We start from the raw sequence: 19,520 nt of genomic DNA on the forward strand, positions 1-19,520 counted from the left end.
CTATTTTTCTTGGATGCTATTTTTAATATTGATAGTCTCTTTCTTCAGCTTGCTTAGCAGCAAAAACAGCAGTTCTGAAGACAGTTATTAGCAGGAGGATGACTTGCAAATTGTGATTAGTGGGCTACAGCTTTCAATGCACTTACTATTTGGTCCACCTCACCACCCCCCCCACCTCCCGGCCTAATATTTGGCTTCCAGTTTCCTGAATATAATAATATGATGCCATAGCTTCTGGTTCACTGATGAGACACAACAGTGTATATCCTGGGGGAAAAATAGGAAATTCCTAAATAAAAAAACTCTTGGTGTATGTTAAACCTCTTGCTGCAACTAGGAAATCAAGTGTTTTGGAAGCTACTATGAAAGCAAGAGCATCACACTGAAGGTTGGTCTCTTGTAATCTGAGTCAATAAAACAGCTGCACTGTGTTTATGTATCATGGAGCTGGTGGAAGATGGTTTGGAGTTGTTGAGTAAATGCAACTTTGTGGTTAAAAGCTCAGGGTAAATTCTTTGCCTCCCTTTGAAATCAACAGAAAACTTGTCCCTGATTTCAGAAGGTCAGGATTTTGGTCTGTGTTGGTCCTAGCTGCACAGCAACTTTCAACCATACTGACAACTCTGACATCAGTATTAGTGATGGAGACTTGAAGTAAATAAAAGAGTTTTTCAGGTAATGGACTATATGTCATAGCAATGAGACAGAAAATGCTTAATGTGTAAACCTTTATGATTTTTTACCAAAGACTTTTTTTACACAAATACTTAATTAATTTAGGATGCCTACACATGCTTTAATGGTCAAGAGAAACAGGTTTTAGAGAAATTTGATATATTTTCCCTAACAGCTGTCTTTTTTTCTTCTGCTTTTTTCCTAACAGAAGTTGACACAAGTATCCTGAAAAAATATTTGAAATTAATTTTTGAATGTTCTTTAGCAGTTACTGAATGTTTCTATTCACAGTGAATTGTTGGTAATTTACTGCCTCTTACTGTGTCTGTGTTGAATTTTATGAATCAAGTATGGGTGTGTGGGGGGGTGTGTACGCGCATAGGTAAATAGAGTACAGATGTTTTAAAGTGTATCTCCTCACGTGCAAGTTTTAATTTTGCAGACGATATCAGAAATTGCAGAAGATAATGAAGCCCTGGTAAGAACCTGATTAGATCATCACCTTGCACACTTCCTCTTCTTTTGCATGACTGAGTTCAGGCCTTTGCGCTAATCTTTATTTGTAAATACAGCTGTGCATATTCATTCAGACAGTCTTCAGCATTCTCTGTTTTCTGCTCTTCGATGCCTGTTAAAATTTTCTGATGAAGCCTTTCTTGCTTTGCTTGTGGAATGGGTGCTTCATTTCTGTGACTTCTGCGGGGGCTTCTATTATTTCCTAAATCAGGCTTTTATTTTGTTTTTTAATTTAAGCAAACAAATCCCTTCCCTGCCTTCCCCAATTCCCCTCTTAAATTTGTCTGATTGACAGCAGGCAATTTTAATCGTTGATGTTGGTGAGGTGAAAGTCAGAGTTTGAATTCCTATTATTTGCTGGTCCTGGTTAATGCTAGTTGTTGCAGATAATTGCATAAAGGAAAACTGTAAAATAGTAAAGGATCACATATAGAAAGTTCAGAAGCACGCTTATTGCCCTGATGATTTTGCATGGGACTCTTCTGTGTGCTTCAAGTTAAGCACAGGCTTTATAGGCTTTGATAAATTGGGGCCCCAAGAGATATCTTGATTGGCTTGCGAGTTTGACGTGTCAAGTATAGCTAAAACCCAAGGAAGCAAAAGAATAATTAATCAGTTAACCATGCATCTTTCACTCTGAGAGCTTGATGTGATTTATCATGCAGGAAATGCAGCTTCCCATCTGAATCCATGCTAAATCATACTTTAACAAATCTGCTGTAAACCAAGTTCTGAAACATTTATTATTAAATCGTTGCCTAATAAATAAGTTAGAGAGTAAGAATAAATTTGGCAGGAAACTTAAATCCTTCCTCTACTTTTGCTTTCTGGACCTAATACAAAGTAACTTATTTCATAATAGAAGAGTGTAGATTCTGAGGAAAATGATTAAAATGGCATGAGGCTTTCAGAATTCTTGACAGCATCACCCCTGCCGAGACAAGGTTCCTCCTGTGCATTTAGATGGTGGATTTTTCCTCACTGCTGTAAAAATAATTCTTTGTGGAAGAATGGTTATACTCCTTCAGCATCTCTCTGCTTCCAAATTCTATTATCCTGTAGGCTTCTCTACATTAAATTACATGATTGTCCTCAAGACAGTACTAAAATACTGACTTATAGTTGCACTGCACCCTGGTTTTAGGACCTGATCATACTGATGATATGAATTAATTTTTTTTACACAGCTTAGTTTTGTTTACTCACGGGAACAAGGTATTGCCCACTTCAAGAAGATTCTTATTCATCAGTGTAGATACGGCACATCAGTGGATACAGTAGTAAAGAAAGTATATGTGACTAAAGCTTATTCTAACTTTGGAAGTTAAATCCTCCCAGTAGCATCTTCAGTTTACACTGGGGCATACAGTTTAATATTTTGATTTCTGTCAGTACTACATGAAATGATACAATTAAAATAACACAAATTCTTGAGTTTGGGACTTGTACCAGAGCCATTGGTCAGTACGTGAAAACAACTGTTGTGGAAGTTGGCCTGTTTGCACATTTTGAAGGTAAAGCGTATACACTAGTGCTTCATGAGCGTAGTTATCGGACAGCCTGACTATTTTTCACCCATGTACTAATGGGAAAAGATCCAACAAAACAAGAACTATAAAAAAAAAAATGCCCACACACCTCAGAGCTTGGTATGATGAGCTAAAGTAAATTTTAAAACTTTGCAGCGTCCATGTGCTGTCCTCTTGACTAAAACGTAAACCAAATGCTAATTAAAAAAAAGAAGTTACTTTTGATTAACAGGATGACGTATTTCATAAAGTTGCCAATATTTAATTTTATCTCTGGTAGCTTGGACATGCCAGTCTGACTTAATTAAAACCTGATTAGAGCGGATTTGTTTAATAGCTTTCTCTACTGAAGGCAGCTCTTCTAAAACGTGAGTTTCTTCTTTGTCTTTTCAGTTTTAGGGGTTCCCATTTTGTTTTGGGATTTTATTTGTGCCATGTTGATTAATACTTGGATTTAAAAAAAAAAAAAATCCCATGAAACAGCTCTATGAATTGACCTTTGCGTTGCAGTACTGAATTGTAGTCAAACCATGCTGACTGATATTTTTTTCCTGTGTCGTTAGTTATTCCTGGTCTTTTAAGAAAATCTGGTCCATTTAAGGAAATGACCGTGAAGTGAGCAAAACCAGGAATTTAAAAGATGGGGATAAAGAGTAAAGGTAATTCTAATCACATCTTCATGAAGAACCAGTGTGTAATAGTTCCTCTGGGCTAGTTTCCCGTGCAAACAAATGCTTAATGTACCTCAAAGCGGATTTAGTCATACTCCATAATAAGAGTGTCTACACCTGGATTTACTCAAGAATACTTCCAGTTCTGTTTAAAATGCGCACGTTGTTTTTTGTAATCAGAATTAATTTTCAAGCTTAAAGAAGCTCTGATACCAGGGGTACAAAGCTATTTCAGTTTTTCTGCGATTCAAGTCGTTTAAAATCAGTAGGGCTGATCCCTTGTACTTAATGCAGTGAAACTGTACCACAAAGAAATATTTTAGTGGTGCTTGGCATGATAAAAAAAAAAAAAGAAAAAAAAAATCTGTGTCAATTGCGGTGTAGCAGTTAAGTGCATTTTCTGTAATCATCTAGAAAAACAGGGACAGCTACCCTGCAAATTGTTCAGTCATTTTCAGCTGTACTGAGTGAGCACCAAGTAGGTGTGAATTGCTCCTAGTTTGATTTGATGGTGGCTTAGCTTCACCCTTGGAAAGGTGAACTGAAGGAACAAGGCAGTGTAGGAGCAATGAAGAGGAGCCATAGCAATAAAAAAAAAAAAAGGTACTTGCTCACACTGGGCTGGCAAAGCACCCTGCTGCACCATCAGTCTTCGTTTGAGACCTGGTTAGGTTCTTGCCCTCATGGCTTTTCCAGAGCTCTTGTCCTCTAGTGATTAGATATATTCTGCTCGCTCCCCTGTTTAAATTTATTCATGGCCATTTATCCTTGACAACTCTAACTTAAAAAGCAGTTCTGGCTCTTTGATGTTGACCTCAGTGATGTCAGGCCTTTCAGCTCAGCTGCCCAGTATTAGGCTGTGAGGACAGTTGCTGAGTGATAAGGGACTTGAAGTTAACTGCTTCCTTAACGCCCGCGTTTGGTAGCAGGCAGCTCTTGTGTTGCCTCCTGCCCAGTTAAAGTTGTTTCTTTGCAGCCTTTCCTCTGCGCAATTAGAGATCAGCTATGGTCCTGTTTTGCTCACAAAAAATGCTTTGCGTAAAGATGTACTACTATATTTGGCTTCTAGCCCTAAAGGGCTGGTGGCTGTATCCTGGTTGTGACAGACAAGCAACAATTTCCAGTTTCTCCCATGCAACTTTTATCATACCAAACATGAGACAATCCACTTAGCTTTATAAAAGCTTATAGTGCCTTTTTTTTTTTTAACCTGGTGACAGCTGAGCCTGACTTAATTATCTCGATTTAAAGAATCAATTGAATAGTTAAACGTTTTTCCCTCCTCAATAGCAATAAAATATTAATTTTGGTATGTGTGTTAAACATGGATTGAGGTTTTGGGTTCTTTTTCAAAAACATCTAGGGGTTTGGGTTCTTAAGTCCCACTAATTTATTTTTAAAAGAAATCCAAATTGCTTTAGGCATCTTTCAAAATATCAGACACAGTTCTCTATATACATCTGAGGATTACTTAGCACGCATGATAAAAAGATGATTTAGCATGTAGAAATGATACTAGGAAGGCAGGTGGTCAGGGTCATATGCACATTCCTGTCATCTTTATTTTTAGGAAAGAAAAGCTAATATCAAAATGCATGGAGGTTTTTTTTTTCTTCCCAGTTATCTTAAGGTAAGAATGCAGAAAATTCTTAGGGACGTGGATTAACGTGACCTCATATTTCTCTAAAATTTGACCTGATGTTTCTCTAAAACCTAGAAATGTGGAACGCAGCTGTTTACTTACTCTTCGGTCAGGTTTGCCGGGGAGGTTGAGGTGCGCAGGCAGTGTATCAGAGCACGGCCATCTGTCCATGCCGGAACAGTTTGCACTGGGGCAGCCGATGGTGTTACAGACCACAGCTTTCCACTGCTTAAGAGGCTTTTGCTGGGGGATGCTGTGGGTAAGGAGCTGCTTCACGACCGGCTCGCCCATCCTCACAGCGGTGGTTGGAAGAGGGGAGTCAGACAGCGGAGTATGGCAGAAACTTCATCAGCTGTCCCAGCGCGAGGTGTCCCCACCTGAGAGCCAGAGCCCTGAACAGCACTCAGGAGGGATTGTACAAGTAGCTTGCCCGAGCATAGATCATTAAAACGTCAGTGTTAGTGAGATATGAAATTGCAATTATACAGTGCATCTTTCTGATCTTTTTTCCCCTCTTGCTGCGATGACACGCAATAAAAAGCGTCTTCATGAGGAATTACCGTCAAACCATTAAGTCATTTTGCCAGAGCAGCAAGGGTTTGATATTTACAGAACTGCTGTACCTTTTGCGGTGGATTAGTCTAAAAAGATTTTATGAAGAAAGAGGCCCTATCATTTTTTGGACTTTTTGTATGACAAAACCACTTATTCATTGAGATTTCAAGTTAAACAGCTCCTACCATGTATTTTCTAAGATTACCACTTTTATGAACAAGCTTTGATTCCCTTGAAATTTCTAGCATTTATTCTGTCTGCTGCTTTTAATAGTATGAGTGTGTCTCTGGTTGTGTGTCTTTAAAATGAATTGCTTGGAAGTCTATTTCTACCTATTTGCTTCTGTTTAAACACATAACAATGAATCAACACCGCTCCCTTCCCCTTCCATATACTTTAATCCTTATCTTGCTCTAGTTAGCCTGGAGATTGCTTTCATCTCTGACTGTGCTATTCCCAACGCTTATCCTTTAAGCCTGGCTTTTGACTTTTGCAGCGGCACTTAATGTGTACATGCGTGTGCAGGTGCATATGTATAGCTATACATTTAAAAAAATACATGCTATGTGTGCGTGGTGCTGCATTAATATAGTTGGAGTATTTTGTTCTGCTTGATTAGTCCCAGAGTTGCACCTCTTTACTCTCATTATTTATTTTAAGCAGTGTCCCAGGAGTGACACCTGGTGGGCTGTCTGATTTTTAAGTTGAAAAGTACTTTCACCTTCTGCATCATACACAGTTGTATTGCTCTCACATCTACTAAAACCAGGTTTATACATTAATAACGGTATTTTCAGCTCCATTAATCCAGTTTCCCCTCCAAAGCTGTGGAGGAGGGTGGATTAATTGGCTGGATTAATCAGTAGTTTTGGTGAGAAGGATAAATGAGTTTGTTGAATTCAGGTTAGTTTAATTCCTTTACATTCCAGCGACTGCTTTTTTGAAGGTGAATATCCATATGCAGGTTTAATACATTTTAAGTAATCCCTGTAAACTATACCCATTTTTAATGGGGATTAGCTTTCATGTGCAATTATTTTATAGAAGAGTATTTACGTATTAAATACAAGTTAATTGACTAGATTTTTAAACAATGTATGAGGAAAAACTAGGGGAGATAAATTATCTGTTTAGTTTAATGCTGGGAGAGATATTTTTATACTTACATTTTTACTTTTCAACCTATATGGCCTATCTTTTCGTAATTTTTTTTCTTTTTATTTAGATCTAGTTTAGTCTAGCTTCTTAAAATACCAGAATTGCATGTATTTGTGGAAGTGTTCTGTCATGAAGATACATGAGAATTTGCTACAAGCTTTTAGAAGGAAGCCATTCCTAGGGGTGCTGTTTTATTTGTGGATTCATAAATAACCATTTTATGCAAAAGGAATGGATTCAGGGAAAATGACAGGACCAGAGCTGATTAAATTTCCTGCAGAGTCTTATTGTCATCTTGTTATGAAATCCTTGGTTATTTTGAATGCTAATGATGACATTTTAAATCTCATTTAATTCTTAAAAGATTTGCAATATTAAAAAACAATCCAACAAAACCAACCCACCCCTCCCAAACAAAACCAAGAACTTCCAGATCATGTATTTGCTGAACACAATATCCCTTGCAGTATTACAGGGGATTTTTTAAAGACACTGTATGTTTCTTGTTTGTAGGTTTTTCATTTTGTCATAAGTAATCAAAGCCACTGTGGAAGAGAAAAGGTGTGTTTTGGTTTTTTTCGGTTTTACTCTCAAAATGTCAAGAATGGCAAATTTAGTGGAGGGCATTTGTGGAGTTTTGATGAACAAGAGCCCCTTTCTTAAATTAAGGAGCCACTAAAGGCTGCGTCTCACAATCAGAAATCCCTAAATGGCAGATTGTATCAAATCCAGTAAACTGGCTATTTGAGTTGGCACATTGAAACTGGTTTTCTGCCTCGTTCCTCTGTACTGCTGTAAGTGTCTTCCATCTGAGTGGATGTTCACTTATTTGTGTTGGGTTGGTGCAGGACAGTAGGAGAGCAAATCACAGGATAAGGATTACCAATTACATTCTTTAAGTATGGCTATAGTATTAGAGTCAGCTTTTTAACATACTGAGCACCGTAGTTCCAACGTATCTGACAGAATTTTTCTGATTTGATCTTTTTATCAGGTAAGCTGTTGCATTAAAATCAGTGGGGCTGTTCATGCTGTTCAGATTGATTGTGTGCTTATGCTTGTTAATGGCTTAGTAGCAGAGTGCCTTGCAGGCGGTGTGGCGTGCCCTTAAAGGTAATACGCTGCTTCCTTTCGGCCTCTGGGCTCTTGCTGCTTGTATTGAGCCGTTACCTCATTGAACGGCTTCACTGAAATCATTACGGCCGCTGACTGGTCGGTGCCCTGACTATATACAGAAATGAAGCTAATCTATAAAACCAGGTTTTTCACATGGAAAAATCCTGTGCAGCTGGTCAGGTTGGAGCATATTCTTTACATCGAGTTTAAACCTGTTTTGAATGTAGTTAAGTTCATACGAAGACGCATTGAATCTCAAATCTCAAATTTACGGGTGTAAAATGCAGTGTAGTGGCCTGCAAACCCTAAACAATTTGAGCTGCGTACTTGGATAAACTATGGGAACTATTCCAATTCGCTTGTCATGGTTGCCCATAGATAAACAAAAGGAGATGCATCTTCAGGTTCAAAGAAAGAAATCGAGGCATTAACTAGGGGGAAAGTGCTGCTCAATAGAAAATCTCTTCTGGTGCATTTTTAAAATACATATGCTTCCTTGTAAGAGAATGAACAAACCGCTGACCTTCTGCCAATCTGCTTGATACAGAGGTACCAAAACGTGGCACTTCTGTATGACATTCAGTCGGGAGCATTTCTGTAAGTTCCCAAGAAAAAGCTCACTTCTTTTCTTCTATTAGACCTAAAACTCTGAATTTATAAGAGAAGCTTAATTAGGACTATCTGATTTCCTTGAGCATTTCATGTAGCGTTCTCCTGGGGATTAGTTCTTCTCTTACAAAGTTGCTTTCTTCTAGGTGACTGGTCTTGATGTCCATGCTAAATTATTTTTGGAGACTATCTGTTGCACGGCCTCTCTTGCTCTTCTGCTACCTCTTAGTCCATAATTGGCTTCATTTTCCTGCCTTTCTGAAAACTTCCTGCTGCTTTATTCCCCTGGTCATTGCCCTGCCGCATCACTGGTAAATGTTGTCATGACTCCTGTCTCTTGCAGCTTTGGAGATATGTTGTCCTTTACACTGACTGCATTTGTTGAGCTGATGGATCATGGGATTGTATCGTGGGATACATTCTCTGTGGCATTCATTAAAAAGGTAAATTTGTAATCAATGCTACCTGTTCTATATTGGTTTAAATTTTTGAGGTGAGTTGTGTTTGGGTTTTGGTTTTGTTTGGGTTTTTTTTTTTTTTTCCTTCCCAGGTGCATTATGTAGGTCGTTGGTCAAAAAGGTACATGAAAATGAGATTGAAGTGGTATTTCAAACTAAATATTTGTAGTTGCAGGATCTGGTCCAACTTCTATGGAAATCTATGGGAGTGAAATGGGATCAACGCTGTATTAGGCTTATTACACAAGAAATTGCTTTCTAAATTAGTGTGACCTCCTTGTGCAGATACCATGCAGTTAAAGCAAAAATTAGTATTTTGATTTAATGTAAATTAAAATGAGTAATAGCATATATCTTGAAACAAAAACATCACTGAAATGTTTCCTCTGGGTATATGGGAGGAAGAGAAATGAGTTAGTTTACAAATTGAAATTAAGCTGATATCTGCTGAGATTATCAACTTGAACTCTGGTCCTCCTGAATCTTGCAGCTGAGGTCTGTGGTTTTGAAACAGATCTTTCCACAATTTGCAATGTTTTTTGTCTTTTCTTACATATAGGAGATGCACAAGAGCAGCGGAAACATGGGAGTACTCTTTAAGTACAGAGACTCAACAGACTTCTGAAAATATTTTTTGTTGCTGATTTAACTCTTTTCGTTTACTGGGAAAAAAACCCCAGCAAAACAAACCACCATTTTTTACAAAGAATTTTCAAACCAGATTGAACTCAGAACTTAAGATAAAGTGTGTTTGTACAGGTTCAAAAGATAGCAGAGTTACTTCACTAAAATGATATCAGAAGCAGTAATGGCACAAATATAACCTGTGGCAAAGATCTCTTCACTTTAACAGTGTGTCAGAGTAAAGACTTCTAATTTAAATTTGTCTAGAAAATTGCTACCACCAAAGGAAAGTACAAATTTACTTTTGTTGCCAAAAGTGAAAGAGGAGTCAATGATGAAAAAACCATTAGACATTAAAGCTCAGTTTTGGTCATCAAAAATGATGGATGCTATTTGTAAGAAAAAATTAGTATAATTGGTCTGGGTTTTGGGCTCTCTTTTTTGCCAGCCTTGTAGACTAGATAGATTATGATGATGGATGGTTATTGTTATCTTTTCATGGCAGAGAAAAAAGTACAACTGATTTTTAACTAACTTCATGAGGTCAAGCCCAGAATCGCTTATTTGCTAGTGGAGCCTGCTAAGAAGTCTATGAAGAAACTTGCTAAAATGAGTTTAAATCAATCTACTTTGTTAGTGACTCAAAAGGATGGTCTTTGTCTAATCCTATCAACATCTTTTTCCCCTGTGGGTTGTATAGTAACTACAGAAGAAAGTGTCGTTTGCACCCTTGTTAACCGCTCATCTCTTCTGTCTGGCACTTCCATAGGTTTCCTTGGACAGTGACCCAATTTAAAAAACAAAACAAAAGACATAAACAAAAGCAGTTTCAGAAAGCAACTGAGAACCAAAACTGGCCAGTAAAAAAACAAAAATGAAACAGGTGGACAAGAAAGGGACGCAGGAGAAGAATAAGACAGTTAGAAGAGAAACAGAAGGACAAAGAATGACAAAAATAGAGGAACGAGGCAAAGATGTGTCCTGACCTGCCATGTATTTGGGAGACAGAACAGCAGAGCCCTCAGTGGGGCTCTGTGGGAAAGGGGCAAACCTAAAGAAGCACCTTTGGACCATGTCTCTCTGGTAGCAGCTTTGCTCTCACTTGCTTCCGACCGTGGCTTTTGACAGGCCACTTGCTTTGAGGTTGCTGATGTGCTTGCTCAAGTGGTTGACAGGGTGGATAAGGAAGCTGATAAGTTCCTGCTATAGTTGAGGGGGAACTTTGCAATCAAGTGCTTCTGCCCTTTGAAGCTGTCTTTCGTGTTAAATGGGAGCCGAACTGGAATGGGGAGGAATTAATCTGAACTTTTTTCTTGAATAGTTTTCTAACTTCAAATGTGGAAGCTGGAGGAGACCTCAAGGGGAACCTCTGACTGCTTCTAATGACTCACTGCTTGGTGTTGGATGCGGTCTCCCTCCCATCATTTGCATACATAAAGACTGCTATTCCAACTGCTGCAAATAAGAATCGACACTTTCAAGGAGAGCTTCTTCCTTATCTTAAGGGAAGATAGCATTATTTGAAAAAAAATTCATCATTATATGCAAGATTCTCTCAAAACCTTTTTCTTACTTACGGCAATAAAGGTTATTTCCAGCTTCAATAGTTACTAAAGGATTTGAATGCCCAGTTCTTGGAAAATGTCATGGTAACTGGATATCAAAATACACTATGCAAATTTGGGACTCCCATTTTTAGTTGCTATGAGAGGAGAAATAAATGTTGTAGTATTGGTTGAGATAGAGTTAAAAATATCTCTTAGAATTATTTATAGAATTGTTGTTTCATAACTGTGTGATGCAGAGTCTTAACCTTGATGAATTGTTTACTCTGCCTTCTAACATGTACTGTGCAGGAAGAAGGGGGTGGCAACAGAGAAAGTACCTCTGTGTCTCACAACTATCAGTTGTTTTTTCTGTAGCCAAGTGCAGCTCTAGTTTCTTACTTGAAAACGAGATACGTGCTTGAAAATTTTGCTATGCATTAGGATTTAACAGAGAACAGAACTTTGTCACATTTTTCTGTACGTTTCTGACATCAAAATGGTCCAGGCTAATAAGTAATGAACATACTGCTGCTCAGAAAATCAGATGTGTTTCCTTCGCAGTTCTTTCCCTGTGTGGTTTTTGTTGGTGGCAGGATTTATTTTGTTTGGGTGTTTGGGGTTTTTTTTGTTTGGGTTTGGGTTCTTTGTTTTTAATTTTTGGTTTTTCACTTTTGAATTCTCTCCTGTCCCTTATGATGCTGAAATAGCAAGAGAACTCAGATGATGTTGTTTAGTTTGCTATGGGTTTTTTATCTACCTTCACTATACGTGTTTAGCTCCTGTCTCAGCAGAGCACTGGGGCTGGATGTGTAAAGGTATTGTGATTCCTGATTTCCCTTAAAATATATTGGAAGTTAAGCACCCAGCCACTTTTTTTGGTATGTGGCTGTATATGTCCCCATAGGACTATGCAGATACTAAGGTTATAGGTATTTTGCTGAACAAATTTTATCCTTAATGAGACACATCCACGTGCCAGGTGAAAGTGCAAAGCAATGAGGTTGCTTATTTCTGGAGGAGAGGTTTTATTTCTCTGAGCTTGCATTATTTTTATTGTCAGAATTTTTGATAAGTGAGTGCAGGATTATCTTTGGATGTTGGAAGCCCTCCCTGCACATGGTGCTCAAGCGGAGAACAGCAAATAACACAAATTTTAACTCCTATTGATTCTTGTCTCTTTTCAAGAAGGGTCTTTTTTTTCTACATCCAGAACTTTCAAGTATGGTAATAGAATTTTTTTAATCTGATTTTGTTCCCTTTGGAACTGGCATGCCTTATTTAGCAGGGTAGACAAGCCTATTATTTCTGGCCAGCCTTCGTGCTTCAGCAAGGTGGTTATGAATATACATAGCTTGACCTAGCAGATGTTTCGCATGTATGTTCAGTGTAATACGCCATAGCTTTTTAAACACGCAAGCCAGCTTCATACCTTGGGTTTGTGTTTATGATTAGAAGATGTTATGGTCCAGAATCAGAACAATAAATATATTTAAGGCAGCCTGTCTTGGACTGAGGTTGCAGTTATCTATACTGTAAGGTTTCTGTAGGCCCCTGGTATGAATGTGTCCCCGTGAAACATTTACGCTGCCATGTGAAATATCATGGGAAGGAGCTGCTGCACCAAGAATAATTCATACATGCCAGGGCTCCTAAAGAGCATGGTGACAGTAGTCTGACAAGGGGGCGGGCACAGCCTGGACATGCCGTCTTCCTGCTGTGCAGCTGATCCATGGATGCCTGATGACTGTGAGGCATCCGGAGCGCTCCAGGTTTATTGTGTGAGCACGGCAGAGCTGCTCTGCGCGCACCGTCGGTGTTGTGGCCCTTCTGGACATCTGGTACCTCTGGCTGCGGTGCATCAGAAAACAACTGGATTATCATTAAGAGAGGTAAGGTAGGGTAGTACAGTGCTTCTGAGATACAGCTTGTTACTCTAAACAGCACAATGCGCATCATTTACCAATGTAAATATTACTTGGGCTCAGGACTCGCAGGCAGCAGGTATTGAAAGTCCAGAGTAGGAAAAGGCTAAATTGAGTTGCATCTCTCCTTCTATTCTCTATGCGTGCATAGGTTGGTTCTTTATTTTCTGTAAAGTCAATTTGTATTTCCTGAATTGAGTTATGTTCAGCATAGCATGTTCCTATTGTGATAACGCAAACCAAGCAGCAGAGCAGACAGCAGTGCCGCGCTAAATTAGAAGAAGAAAAATCTGTCCCTCTTCCCTTATTCTCTCCAACCAAAGTTGCAGAAAGGGTGTTTTGCTCTGTCAGTGCTACTCAAAATGTCACAAGTGCAGAACAATGTCGTTGTCCATGTGTCAATATTTAACTGTGCATTTTACAGGCAGCTAGGCAGCTTTTCCAAGCACAGGGAGGGTATGCCTTTCATCCTCCAGAAGGAAAACGATGCCAAGGTCTAAGCAAGCATCCAGAATCAGAAACAGTATAATCACATTAGTGGCTTGTAGCATGAGTACTGAAGAAGCGCGTGGACTTGAAGTTTTCTGGAAAGAATGCATCAAACTTGAGACACGGCCACTGTAGTCTGTTACTTGGCTGTAAAGAGCGAATAACTGTGGTCACACGAGATTTCTTCTGTCTGACTCTGCTTCCTTGGGTACCTTTCAGCTTGACTGGTGCTGGTATCGGTGCAGTCAAGGAAAACCCAGGCAGTTCTCGCTTCCTGCATCAGCAGAAGGCGAGCTTCTTCCAGGGAAGCTGGGTCCGAGGGCTGGGTAGCACATGGAAGAACGCACATTGCCACATCTTACTGCACAGCTGTGTTGGCTCTGCAGATGTGAGCGTGCAGCATGTCATTGCCACACTGCAAAAAAGCAGAGGTCAGGCCTGGTTTTGATTAACGTGCCGTTTATTTGTGGCAGCTTACAGTAAACGTGAAGGATATTAATGCATGAACCCTTAGCAAGACTGGGCTCTGGACAGAGTTATGGAATCAGTTGTGCTGATAAACAATCATCAACAAAGTTATAACTTGTAACCTGGAGAGAGCTTTCAGTGTTGCTGGTAACAGCAAGGGGAAAAAAATATGCATATTTTGCTAGAGTGTGTTTTGCCAGAGAGATAGATGTAAATTCCTCTTTTGCAACAGTTGTCTTGAGCCTAAATATTTCCAATTAGATAATACTGGCTGCACAGCTTTCTACTGGAGAGAATGAGAAATATTCTCTTTGTCCTCTCCAAGGTTTTCCTCTCAAAAAATATAACCGTGCTAATTCTTTAATGTTGATTTATCGTGTTCGTAATGTAATGTTGAAGCATATATTTCGGTGATATGAATACTGACATAACTTTATGGTGGTTTGTGATAGCTGAAGAATCTGTGCCACTGTGTCCTTTGAAGGTATCTGCAGTGCTTGGATGATTGCTTTCAGTTATTTACTGATACCTGGCATGTGGACAGGACTACTTTTATTCTAATGCCTTTCTAAGCCACGTCCACGTTTTTCTTTCTTCCCTTTCTCTGTTTTTGTGACAAGATGTAAATTTTCTACGTTTTTGAATTTGTAGATAGCAAGCTATGTGAACAAATTTGCCTCGGACATCTCTATCTTGCAACGGTCACTAGCAATCCTGGAATCGATGGTGCTCAATAGCCATGACCTGTACCAGAAGGTGGCGCAGGAGATCACAATTGGGCAGCTAATCCCACATCTGCAGGGGTGAGTGTCTTCAACTGCCACCTGATATGGTAGATTATTCACACACACGCTCCCCCCCGCAATGACCACATCATTTGGAACGAATGGTATAAAGACAACCTCCTCTGACTCCTGCATCCACTCTTAAGTGGTTGGATGACTAGTAACTGACTTTCTGGAGTTGCTTGATCATTGGTTTCTGTGGTTGTTTTTTTTTGTTGTTTTTTTTTTTTTTTTTTCCTTCACTAAGCTGCCTGTGTGATTGGAAGTGGGGAATGAAGAGAAAAGCACCCTGTAATAATAAAATGCTTAATGCCATTAGCATACCGATGGGGTTGTTTTGCTTGCCAGCCTCTGGGAAGTGTGTAAGAAAAAAATTGGTCAACTTCTGCTGAAGGTATATTTGAAAAGCATTTTCTTAAACAGTGAACTGTGGTGGTTAAATGGATGGAAACTGCCTCTTGTAGCATAGGGTAATGCAAGTTCTGTGTGCCTCTCAGCTGGGGCATTTTCCACTCACCTGAAAAGCTGTTAATACCATCATCTCCAGAACCCTTTAAGGAAGGTTACTCTTCCTACCTGTAGTTGTTGGGCATCTGGCAGAAGCTGATTGTCTGGGCTCCTGCTATGATCAGTGGAAGGTCAATGGCACTTCAAGGGTGTGATGCATTCCACTTTTCTTGAATGCTGAGTCTCCCTCTGGAACATCTTGTCTCTTGATAATAGAGACAACCTGGTCATGACCAACTTTGACTGATTACCTGACTTTTATGTGGTTAACATTAAGTGCAAACAGTCCCTCTGCTTCTGCCTGCAGTAATGCAACTGGAAGATCAATTTTTACAGCTAGTGTGTATTCACGTTCTTCTCTTGTGTTTATAATTTTATTCCCAACAGGACAGACCAAGAAATCCAGACATATACCATTGCGGTAATAAATGCACTTTTCCTTAAAGCACCGGATGACAAGAGGCAGGTAAGTTGGTGGGTCTTGTATATCTACATATCTGTAGGAAGAGCTGCCTCCATCTTGCACCGGTAGTAGTTAGGGATTAAGCATTCTTCTGTGCTTTTGTAGCTCCTTGTAACCTCACATGAACTGTATTGACTGTGGCTGGCTGTAGTATTTATTGTACTGAACTCTTTGCCAACACAGCTTGTAAAACCAGGCTATTTTTTGGTAAGCTGTTTCCCCCCCCCGGATTTTTTAATAAAAAGTGCATTCCTTTTGAAAATGGAAATATCTTGCCATGTTAGTGTTTCATGACTTTTATAGTGTACTATTTTAAGTTAACTTTAGTGCCAGAGATCAGAAGTCTAAAAGGAAATATTTCAAGATTGTGAGTTGCTGTTAAATGAGGATGGAATGTGATGTGTTATGAAATAGGGAAGTTTTATCCATGTTTATGAAGTCATTAGCCTGTGTTAAAACAGATTTAGTCATTTATTTATTTAACATTTCTGTCACCAGGAACAGTGATGGTAATTCTTGTGGTGACATACTGTTAGTGTCCAGAACAACTTCACTGAGCGCTGCTGATCAGTTCTGACAAAGGTTTCCCTTAGATTTATTTACATTTTTAAATGCTGTAGTTTGTTTAAACAAACATCAAAGGCACAATGGGTAATTGGTCTTTTTTTGGTTCAAAACTATTTTTAAAATTGCAAATGGGGAGTAAAACCATAGTTTAATATTTTTAAAAAAAAAAAAAAAGCCTTTTTTCCCCATTCCTTTTTTCCTTCTTCCTCCAATACAGTCTTCAGTTATTAAGGGAAAAGGGTACGTAATGAAAAAAAAAAAAAGAAATAAAAGCTTTCTTTCGATTTTGGCCTAAATCTATGATAGGTCTTTGTAGGAAGAACAAAGATTTCACTTTTTACATTTGTAAATAGTTGCTACTGCTTATGTTTCTGTGAAAAGCATGCTTTGGTCATATTTGAAGTTGAGAGGCAATGTCAGATGTAGATAAGATTTTAACAATAATCAGTGGCTGTGTGTTCCTGAATATGACGGTGCCACAGGGTATTTCCAGCAAGTAAAACTGTATTTCACCAACGGAGTAACCACCTAGTGAGGCTGTCAGTAGACCATGCGGACTTCACTTCACCTCTAGTACCTGCTGCTGTGACACAGAATTGTTAGTCGTGAAGTTCATGATCATCAGCATATAATGATCTGATTTGTCTTGAAGGCTAATAGCTCTGACACTTACAAGAAAACTTCTTTCAGCCTTTAATAACATATAATAAGTAGTCAGAATTCGTTAGGTTTCTCCTTGTATCTACCTTGTGGTTAATTAGTAAACCATACATAAAGAAGGTAGGTGTCTAGGTGTCCGTTAGCTTCAAGATAGGGATACTGATACTGTTTACTGAATTCTGTCTTTCTAAGACAACAAGTTGTGGTGATGCAGTCTCATGTAATTATCGGAGGATGGGTACTCAAAAGTTAAGGTACTCACCACTACTATGCTTAGGAGTGAGAAACTGCACCAAACCCCATAGGAGTCTAGGAGCTTTGGCACCCTCTCTGCTGATGTGGATGCCTGCACTGCAATTAAGGAAAGGATTTAAATTGGTGCTGGTATCTGAATTCCTTCCCCTCCTTTTTTTCTTTCTTTTTTCTATCTCTGTAATGCGAAAAGCCAAGAGGTTCAAGGTTTTTCTTTTTAATGAGGACTCCCTGGCTGCTTTGCTTCCTCTGCCACTGTCAAGGACCAAATCATCTAGAGAAGCCTAGGTTATTTAAAAAAAAAAAAAAAAAAAAAGTAAGTCTTTATCAGAAAAGAGCTGAGAGTTTGGGCATTGAAATAATACTGTGAATGTTTGAAACACCTTTTTTTGGCAATTGTCTACATTTTTGCAGACAATTTGCTGTGAGAAATGCGATAGCAAATTTTGTCAAATAATTCTTGTTCTCATCTGTTACTACAATACTTATTTTAGAAGAGGCGGCTCAGCAGCTGCTAATAGCCATATAGCCTTCTTGGAGACAAAGTTGATTTTGATGCAGTAATTGGTTTTGTGAATGCTTGTTGCTCCTATCAGTTTTTGTTCCAGTGACAAAAACCAGTATCCCAGTAACAGCTTTTTAAATTGCAGGTGTAAGAAAGAAGTGACAATTTGATAATCCTCTCCTAAAACTAAAATAAAAGAATTCACCTTTTTTTGCTTTGAACGCAGAAAAGATTACCTCATATTCTTTACCTGTCCATCTTTTGGCAGCGAACATATTTTGACAAAACCAGCCGGCCTGTTCCCTGTAACATGAAGTCTATCATGTGCCTGGCACTCCCCCTGCAGCTCAGCCGTGCATTTCCAAAAGAGATGGAAGCGCCTGTAGCATTCATTCCTTTGCTGTTATGGGCAACTGAAACCTGCTCAGCCAGCCAGAAAAGACCTACAAACTAAAACAGAATTTCTCTTGTCTGTGATCCCTTCTTCCTTCCTTATCATTCCCAGGTTCTGTTGCAGCACCCTTTATCTGGTATAAAGAAAACAGTCAATATCCGTGATTGCCTCCTGTCTCACAATTAGAATTGTTTTCTCTCTGCAAGCAAGTTCTCACCCTTAACGCTTGCTTTATTTACATTATTTCCGCAGCCATGTTTCAGCAGTACAATTCTTCGTATGTTTTATGTAGTGGTCTCAGTTTTCCTGTTTTCTCGTTTCTTGTTTGCTGTATAAAAGTAACCAGTATGTCCTCTATATTGCTCTTCAACTCTCATAAAGATCAGCAGGAATTTTTAAAAAATTATTTCTCCTGAAGGGGAATGATATTTTTGATACGGTGCCGACTGCACAGAATCACAGCGCATCCTAAGAATGTCCTTAAGCATGTGTCAGCGTTGATGTGGTTTGTTGTGCTGCATTATGTAAGGCTGTGATACATGAGCTCTGTTTCCAATCAATGATCTACTAATCTTTATTCTACTATGTTTATACATACCCCTTTGTGTATGTATAAACACTGTCTAAATAGCAGTGTGCAATATGTTATCCAAATCCTTAAACAGTACATCTTGGAAACAAGAATTTAAAAATAATTGCATGATGATAATTGCTATGTTCTATGAATGGCATATGCTAGCCTATGTCCACATCCACACACACACACATTTCTGTATTGATGGAAAAGATCATGGAGCTTAAAAATGAGGTATGGACTTGTAGGTATGATTCAGATTAGACTCTCATGATTGATAAGTATAAAATATCCCCTCCTGTGCATTGTAGGACGGTTTGCAGCATGGGCAGCCAGGATCAGCTGCTTAAGAATGACAGTAAAAGCATGTTCTCCTTGATAGTGACTTCAGACGGGTCTATAAAGAGAAGTTAATTTAAGACAAAATAGCAGACCAATGTCAACATTGCTACCAAAATGCGGGGGAGAAGTATTATTTGCTGTGATGAAACTGTACCGAGTTCTAGGCTGATTTCTTGAGTGAAAGGTAGAGCACTTGACTTTAAAACAGACAAAATATTAACGTAAATAAGCATGTTGTTTGACATCTTGTTTTAAAATCCTGGCTGGCTTCCATTCCATGCTTCCTTCTGTGCTGTCTGCAGGGGGAAGGTTATGCTTGAACAAGTGCGTGTAAATACTCTGTTTAACCCACAGAGGTCTCTTCTGAGGTCTTTCACTGCTGGTTCTGGATCACCAAAGTCCTCGGCTTTTAACTTTCTTTGCCCCTTTTCTCATAGTAGAGTGATCTTGAGTTTGTGACCCCAAAATAATGCATACAGTCATATAGCTGAT

At 38.9% G+C, this 19,520-nt stretch overlaps 1 protein-coding gene across 3 annotated transcripts in view; it reads left to right on the plus strand.

Moving 5' to 3' along the window:
* The window catches only part of ELMO1 (engulfment and cell motility 1), a 311,581-nt gene that overhangs the window by 98,252 nt on the left and 193,809 nt on the right, over positions 1 to 19,520 (plus strand). For all 3 annotated transcript variants that reach the window (XM_063325494.1, XM_063325495.1, XM_063325496.1), the window contains 4 exons: positions 1,118 to 1,153; positions 8,815 to 8,914; positions 14,631 to 14,782; positions 15,659 to 15,737. In XM_063325494.1, coding sequence (XP_063181564.1) covers positions 1,118 to 1,153; positions 8,815 to 8,914; positions 14,631 to 14,782; positions 15,659 to 15,737 — 367 coding nt within the window. The remainder of the gene's footprint in view (positions 1 to 1,117; positions 1,154 to 8,814; positions 8,915 to 14,630; positions 14,783 to 15,658; positions 15,738 to 19,520) is intronic.

Source organism: Chroicocephalus ridibundus, chromosome 2 (assembly GCF_963924245.1).
Source record: "Chroicocephalus ridibundus chromosome 2, bChrRid1.1, whole genome shotgun sequence".
In the NCBI taxonomy this organism is placed as follows: Eukaryota; Metazoa; Chordata; class Aves; order Charadriiformes; family Laridae; genus Chroicocephalus; species Chroicocephalus ridibundus.